The following is a 7986-nucleotide window of genomic DNA, read 5'->3' as shown; positions in this document are numbered from 1 at the left end:
CTCTGTCCTGCTTCCCAGGCTACCCAACCCTCTTGGGCTGCAGGTGAGGGGTGCCAAGCTGCTTGGGGTGAGGCCAGCACAAGCCCACTCCTCCTTGCACTGCACCCTCTTGCAAAGGTGGGCCTGGTTCTGCACCACGTGTGCTGTGGAGCGACCTGGTAACTGTCCTGATGGGCTCATCTCTGGGGAACCTGCTTCTTTGGTTTTGGCCCCCAGTATCCCGGGAGATGGGTGACAACCTCTGAGTGCAGGCACTCAAGGAGGCACTGCTGGCAGGACAGGGAAGGAGGAAGAGGAAGAAGAAGAAAAATGAGCTGAGGAATGGCCACCACATCAAGGGCTGCCCCAAGCACAACTCTCTTCAAAGTTTCTCAAGAGGCTTCAGCCACTCTTTCAAGGTTTGCGTTAAATCTGTCACATTAGCAAAAATAGTGAAAATTGTGGCTTGTGGAGGAGATGAAAGGCAGCCCCTTCCAATGCCTCCATAAAGGAAGGGCCCCATTAACACCTAGTGAAATATTAGCCATTAATCAGGCTCTGTGCAAAATAAAACCATCCACATTTATCATTATTGGATCCCTAATGAAGTGATAATGGAAATGCTGGGGAGCTGTGATATTAATGTCTTCTAAGAGGCAAGAGCAGAGCCAAGGGCGGCAGCCAAGATTTTTAATTTACTGCCAAAAGCTCGTGCTGTTAATAACGCAGTTACTTCTCCTGGCCATTAGCACTGTTTGGCTATGAGCTGCCAGCTAAGGAGAGCAAATCGACCCTGAACGTACCTGGGCTTTGCTCACTCACTCCCCAGCCAGCATCTGGGCATGCTTTTCCCAGTGACTGTCCTAGTGTCCCCTGCCCATGTACAGGGACATGGCCAGGGAGCTGTTGGCCATCTCCACCCAGATCTCTCCTGGAGGCTGGCTGGTATAGGAAGTTTTGCTTTTCTGATAGAAAAGGGAGGGACTGGGAGCATCAAACCCAAGTGGCTCTTACTGTCCTCAATCTCTCTGTGACTTGTTGCCTTAGGCAGAAGCACCCTGGAGCCAGGATGGCATGGAGCTGCTGCCAGCACAGCCTGCACACTGGGATCACGGATTGTGACCATGCTGCACTCTGGGTTTCTTCACTTGCCTGGGTTCACTCCCATGATGCCAATATCCCATCCAGGACAGGGTGGGCAAGCTGCAAAGCCCTGCTCAGCTGTGGTGACTCACTCAAGCTCCCAATGGGAAAGTCATCATTCCTGGCAGGCCCTGACAGCCCAGAGGCAAATCATTACTAGGCAGGTAAGCGATGCTCTTGTGTCTCAAGATGCAACTGTTAGCACACAAATCCTGCTAAACCAGTGTGGCCCAAATGTATGCTGGCTCATGCGTGGGGCCTTTTCCTGTCCAGAGGCATAAAACAGTATTTTTTCTGTGAGGGGTGCCCAAACTGCAATGCTCCTTTTGTCCCCAGGTAGAAGGTCCACCCAAGCAACCCTTTGGAAACGCAGCTTCGAGCTGTCCAGGTAGAAGCATCAGAAAAGTATTTCTGTAGCCTGGGTATCCTTAGTGAACCTCTCCCTATCCTGTTATCTCTTCACTAGGAAAGAAAGGACAAGAACAAAACCCATATATGGTGGCCAAGCAAAGGTAGATGTGAAGTGTACTTCAAACAGCTCCATCCTTTCAACAAATCTTTTATTAGCCTTTTCTCCTCTCCAACACACATTCTTTAATTGCTAGTGAAAAGCCACCATTCAGAAAGCAAGGACACTGCTCAGGGTATCTGGGGTAGGCATTTCCAGGGAGAAGCCAGCCAGCACTAGCCCAAGGTCTTCTGAACTTGGCTGCAGCTCTAAGGGCCAGCGTGGTGCTCAGCAGTGTGGCAGACCTGTGGGCAGGAGGTTATTGTGGGCCTGTTGCACACTGGACCTGATGCTGAAGGTGCCAGTGACCCTTTTGCCAGGCACCCCAGCCTGAAACCGGAGTCACTCTGCATTCCAGTAGAGTAGAACTGGCCAGGAAGCATTCCTAGCACTGTGGAGCCAGCTTTAGCCAGTTATCCTGGCTGCAGCCCATACTTGTGGCTGTATCTCCGTGCGTTGGTGCCCCTGTGGAGCTGGCCTGCTGGGCATGGAGCAGGCGACCTGCCAGCGACCTCCAGAGAAAAGCACACGGCACAAAGCAGTTTCTCCTGCACAACCACCCCCTGACATTACAGGGGCACAGGGAGCTTTATAACGCTTGGCAGACTTCCCCCAGCAGATCTTGGAGCTGTTTGCCAGTGTGAGCAAGTTCAGGCATGTTACAGAAGACTTTCAGACTCTGAGGACAAGTGAGATGTGTGGGTGGGTTTAAACCATCCCAGGCAAGACCAGGGTTTTGAAATCCCCAGGCTTGTGCCTTACACTGTGCCTGGGCTGTAGCCCAGACAGTCCAGCTGCCAGCCTGGCATCAATACTGGGCCCCGTGATGGTCCTCCTGATATCCCTACTTGTTAGTTGTTGGCTTCAAAACCAAAATAGGAGGTGTTGTATCCTCCTCAAAAATCCACTCTCCGATCCAGGCGGGTGCAGAACGACTGCTCAGTGAGATACACCACGACTCACAGTGTTGGCACAACAGTGTGTTTATGTCACGAGATGAGATCAGCCACACGGAGTAGGTCGGTCTGTCTGGAAAGAGTCAAGCGTGTCCTATTACATTATAGCTGGATTTTCAAAGGAGCTCAGCTCCCACTTAGGCTCTGTAACAAACAGCCAGATATTCAAAAGAAGTCGGACGTGCTGGGTCATACTGGCTGCTGAGCTGAAGTCCTTTGAATATCCAGCCAAAACCATCAACGTGCCTGTTGCTACAGGCAAAGCCCTTCTGAAATCCAGCCTCACTGTGGGCTGCATATCCTGGGAAACCCGGCTCATCTCCGCTCTCCCGCATATCGCGCTGCAGTAGGTGACAAAACCACGATAAACCACCGTGTCCTTGTACATGTGGGGGAGCAGCTCCCTGTCAGAGCACAGCTCTGGCAGCTTTGCCCTTTGATCAGCTCAGCAGCATGGGTCAGGAGAGCTGAGCGTGAAGGTTTCCTTGCCTTTTGTTCTGTGGAATTAGCAGAGTTAATCAGAGTGACAGCGACTTCTGCCTCAGCGCGGAAGAAAGGTCAGTGGCTCAGGCTGGATGCACGACTGTTTTCTAGGCAGTTGGAAAACAACACCACGAAAGCTCATAGCGTACATGCTGCTGGCACGGAGGCTCTCCCATCAGGGATCAGCAGGGAAGATGTTCCTGTGGAGGGAAGGAGGCTGGAGGAGCCACTGCACTTCGTTCATCCCCTTCCTTAAGTGAAGGTATGGAACCCTCTATGTCACTGTGCACTGCCTGTGTCACCCATCCAGTATCTCTGCCAATGTGCTCCTTAGCCACACTCCCAGGTTTGCATCATGCTGGACTTGTGGTCTCTGTGTCACCTCATACACTGCTGTGGGAGGAACTGCAGGGCACTGTGCTGGTGCGTGGAGTGGGTGCTGGGTATTCCCACCATATCCCTCCAGCACGTTCACGCTTCAGGTGAGCAGGCCTTGCTGTCACTGCTTTTACATCCTTCAGTCACTGTAATGCACTTCTGTGAACCTGCAAAAGCTCCCTCCTGAGCAGCTCTTGAGCTGGGTTCAGTGGAGGTGCAACAGTGCAGTGAGGGCTCTCCCTGGCAGCCCTGCCATGGCCTCAACTTCCCCATATCTTTTAACTGTAGTTGCAGCATGTTAAGTCTTCAACTTCACTTAAAGTCACAAGCGTGTTAAATCCAGCTTCCTTGTCTGCAATGTGACCTCTTACCTTTCTCTGATCCCCCCAGTTACAAGTGCTTGCTTTTGCTGTGGACATCCACTCATGTGTCTAATTAGTGGATTCTTTCTGTAAAGATACCACCACCCTCAACAGTGAGTCCTAATTTAAGTAGCTCGCATTTGTCTGCAGTATTGATGCTTTTATTTACTCCTGGTTCTAATTAAGTGCATCTGGATATCTGCAGAGGGAGCTCTCATGATCTCTCCAAAGCTCTAATTAAAATGGCCTGGATGTCCATGACATTGGTGCCTGTCAAGCCTGTCACCAGGAGGTGATGCCCACCTTGGAACTGGCTGAAGAAGGTGTAGGAGTCGTTGTTCCTGAGAAAAGCCTCCACGTCCAGGCCCTCCTGAAGCGCCTCAGCCACTAGCCCTGGGCTGCAGAAGGCTCCTGCCGCCTCCGTCGGCCCATCCTGCCCATCCGTTCCCCCGCTGAAGAAGATGATCTCACACCTCCCTTGGGGGCTGCTGCCTTCCATGGCCTGTGCCCTGTGCAGCCCCAGCCCCACGCGCAGGGCCAGCTCCTGGTTCCTCCCTCCCTTGCCGCTTCCTTGAAGCTGGACTGTGGTTTCTCCACCAGCCAGGATGCAGACCGGTCTTTCAGGCCCTAATCCTCGCAGGGCCTGTAGAAACTTGGCAAGGTCCAAACCTGGGATCTCCAGCTCTGCCGCCAGCTGCAGGAGATTGCCCCTCACCTCATCACCGAGGGGCTCTTCTGCGCGGCCGGCGAGGCCCAGGCAGACCAGCCGGATCAGCTGGCAGTACAGCGTGGAGACACGGCCGACCTCCCCACGGATTCCTGCACTCAGAACCAGAGCTGCGTAACCCAGGCTCTCAGCGTGGTGTTTGGCTTCGTCTAAAGCCAGAGTATTTGACCCAATGATGATGTTGGAAACATGGGAGTAGTTTTCTGGAGCGGTGGGCTTGGTAGGAGAGCTGGAGAGGACCGTTTCCACTGACTTGGGCAGGTTGTGCAGCAGGTTGTATTTGGCAAGTACCTGAAGGCAATCTTGGACACTGTGGGAGCTGGCAGCAGTGGGCCCACTTGCTATGATATCCAGGGGATCACCAATCACATCAGACAGGATGAGACTCACCACCTACAGAAAGAAATGCCCACAGATTATTGCAGGAGGCAGAGACAGGTGATTACGCAAGAGCCCTGGCATAAGCATTGCTCTGAGTTACACTTGCACTACCCCCACATCAAAGCAGATGGAAACAGGGCAGGGAAATTTTGTTTTATGGTCCTGTGAGCGTCACCTTGCCCTTCTTGAACCCACAGATCTACAGTCCCCTTGGATGCTGGACCATCACTTTGGAAGATGTAACCTGTGACACTGCACCTGTCAGGCCCAGCATAGTGTGGGTTCAGTGATGGCACATGCTGTGATGGCACAGCCCCCAGGGGAGCCAAGGGTCAGAGCCAGCCTTGAAAGTGCTGTGGTGAAGCACCAGCACTTGGAGGTGCCTGCCAGGTGTGGGCTGGGGTGTGCTGAGAGTGGTGTGATGATGGCTGATGATTGCCAAGCCTGAATTCCCCCTGTTCCACCTCTGTCTCCCTGAGAGTTTGGGTCCTCAGTGAAATCTCAGCTATAGAGTCCCAAAACAGCGTGCAAAGGTTGTTCACTTAGTAAGGAAAAAGCCCTGCGAGCATGCTTAGGTAAGTTGACTGAACCTCTGCTTTGGGGGTAGGCGGGTGATCTGTGGGCAAGCAGGGCCTTCCCCGTGGTTACCTGTGCAGGATATGCGAGCTGGGCCAGTCCTCCTCCCTTCAGCACGGACAGAGTCTTCCGGACAATGTTCAGCTCCTGTATGGCAGCTCCTCGGGAAGCCAGCATCTTTGTGAGTTTCTCCTTCTCTTCGAGGAGGATGGGAGGGATGGGAGCAGGCAGCAGGGCTGATCCACCCCCTAGGATGCAGAAGAGACAGCAAGGACATCAGGATAGCAGGAAAAGTAGGACAGAAGAGAGCAAGGCTTGAGCTTTTCTTCTTCCCTCACTAGTGTATGGAGGGAAGGCAATTGGGGACCTAAGCTAACATCTCTGGAGAATTCAGTCTTCACCAATGGGTTTTAATAACTGCTGTCCTGCATGCTCTGCAGTCTGCTATGCTTCACCTGGCAGTGTAAACCATGCCAGACTGGGATACCACATGCCTCCAGTGTTGTGGGGATGACAGAAAAGGGACGGCAACTACTATCACCACTACTCTGGGCTACCAGTGTGTCCGTCTGGAGGGGTGAGCAGGGAGCACAGCTTCCATAGGTCACACAGCAGTCTGTGCTATGCACGTGGAGACACTGCCTGCTTTGGTGGCTCCATTTATTCAGGACACTGAGTAAAAAAAAACAAACAAAAAAAACCCCCCAAAAACCCCTATCAACTATGGATGCAGCAAGACTGGAAACCCCTGAACTGTGCTCATCTTGGTCTGGGAGGAAAGGAAGACAGTAATGCAAAGGACAAAGCACACCCTGAGTCCAGGAGTCCAGCCTCATCAGTGGAAATCCTGTCTGATACAAGCAGGCATTGGAAACGTGGAAAAGAAGGCAAGGTTCTAATGGAGAAGTGGATGGAAAATACAGAGGAGAAAAGAGCAAGATCTGAGCAGAGAGAACACACACAGAAGTACAGCTGAAAGATACTGTCAAAAGGCAAAGCCTGCTCAGAGGTTTGAGACAAATCAGCATCAATAAAACATGATGAGCAAGAAAAACAAATGCAAATGCCTGTGTTTCAGTCAATAGCCAGGGATCTAGCTGAGACGTAGGAGCAGTTGGGGACCGGCTGCTGTGTGGGAGTGCACATGCAAAGGGAGTCACAGCCACGGGGAGATCCTGCACAGGCTCCCTGAAGGGCTGAGGAGTCTCTTGGAGATCCCCGTAGCCAAAAGACAGAAGGAAGCCCAGGGGAATCCCCAGCAAGCACAGCTAGATTCCAGTCACTTGGGTGTCTGCCTAATGGCATTACTGTCTCTGCACCAGATCAGGCTTCAGCACCCATAGATGAATAAACACTGAGCAGAGGAGACCGAGGGGTTTCTGCAGAGCCCCTGTGTGCTTTTGTCCTGTGACATCCACAGCCAGCTGAGCTCAGGCTGGGGCAATGGCAGTGCATCCCTCTGAAGCCCCATATCCACTCTCCTCACACAGCCCTGGGTCTGGGGACAGCCTGGGGGCCCAGCAGCAAGGGCCTGGAGGTGTGCAGGACTAACCCCTGCGAGGCACTGTGCTGGTACCTGGAGGCTGCATTTCCACTGACTGGGAAGCAGCAAAGCCCTGGGAAGGGTCAGTCATGAATCTCAGCTTACAGACTCACACCCCTGCAAAAATTTAGAGTGTGCCAGTCCACTAAGTGCTTTCATCTCCAAGTCTGCATCCCCAAATGTAAGGAAGGGGCAGGAAGAAAGCATCTCCTTGCCAAGAACAGAGAACAGAGCCCAGGCTGTGCCCAGAGGTGCCATCTCACAGTGGTGGTACAACCACGGGACCCAGCCTGTGCAGCTCAGGTATAGTGCTGGGAGGCAGTGTGTCCACCGCAGCAGTGGGAAGCCCTGTGCTCTTCCTTGCTGCATCCCTGGAGAAAGGATGGTGGAAGGGAGAGGAAAAATCACAGAGGTACAAGGGTCCATGCTGAAAGGCCTGGCACAGCACAGCGTTCCATTGCTTCATGGCCATGGATGGCCTCAGGAGATCCCATTCTCTGGGGGCCCCACACTACCTGAGATAAGCACGAGGAGCAGGTCATCTGCAGTCAGACCCTCAGCCAGCTGCTGTATGGCACCAGCTCCCTTCAGAGCCTCTGCATCTGGGAGGTTGTTCTTGGCACCCTCGATGACCTGGATTTTGCTATGTGGCTTCAGCAGCATCTCCCTGGTGAGATGAGAGAGGCAGTCACACCACTGACCTGTGCACCTACACAGGCAGCCAGGCTGTCACTCTGCCAATGCCTGGTGCACCAGAGGTGTACAGCAAGTGACCAGGACAGGGAGATGGCCTTTGCTGGAGAGGCAGCACATCCAGCACAAGAGGTGGGGTCTGTTACTGGTGCCACTGGGACACGATGGTGGCTGAAGATGAGAGCAGTGGGTTGGATGGGATGGGCAACAGAGTGAGGGTAGCTGGAAAGGACTGAAGGGGTTCACAGCAACATCCC

At 53.2% G+C, this 7986-nt stretch overlaps 1 protein-coding gene across 4 annotated transcripts in view; it reads right to left on the bottom strand.

The window, feature by feature from the left end:
* Positions 1 to 1665: 1665 nt before the first annotated feature.
* Positions 1666 to 7986, bottom strand: part of GLYCTK (glycerate kinase) — a 15554-nt gene continuing 9233 nt past the window's right edge. For all 4 annotated transcript variants that reach the window (XM_017819950.1, XM_017819948.1, XM_017819949.1 and 1 more), the window contains 3 exons: positions 7552 to 7703; positions 5566 to 5741; positions 1666 to 4929 (listed from right to left, as the gene is read on the bottom strand). In XM_017819950.1, the coding sequence (XP_017675439.1) occupies positions 4024 to 4929; positions 5566 to 5741; positions 7552 to 7703 (1234 nt within the window). In that variant the 3' untranslated portion in view covers positions 1666 to 4023. The remainder of the gene's footprint in view (positions 4930 to 5565; positions 5742 to 7551; positions 7704 to 7986) is intronic.

The sequence above is a fragment of the Lepidothrix coronata genome, unplaced genomic scaffold (assembly GCF_001604755.1).
Source record: "Lepidothrix coronata isolate B3197 unplaced genomic scaffold, Lepidothrix_coronata-1.0 Scaffold78, whole genome shotgun sequence".
NCBI classification, from domain to species: domain Eukaryota; kingdom Metazoa; phylum Chordata; class Aves; order Passeriformes; family Pipridae; genus Lepidothrix; species Lepidothrix coronata.
The sequence above is the reverse complement of the archived record's forward strand: the minus strand, read 5'-3'. Positions and strand labels throughout refer to the sequence as shown.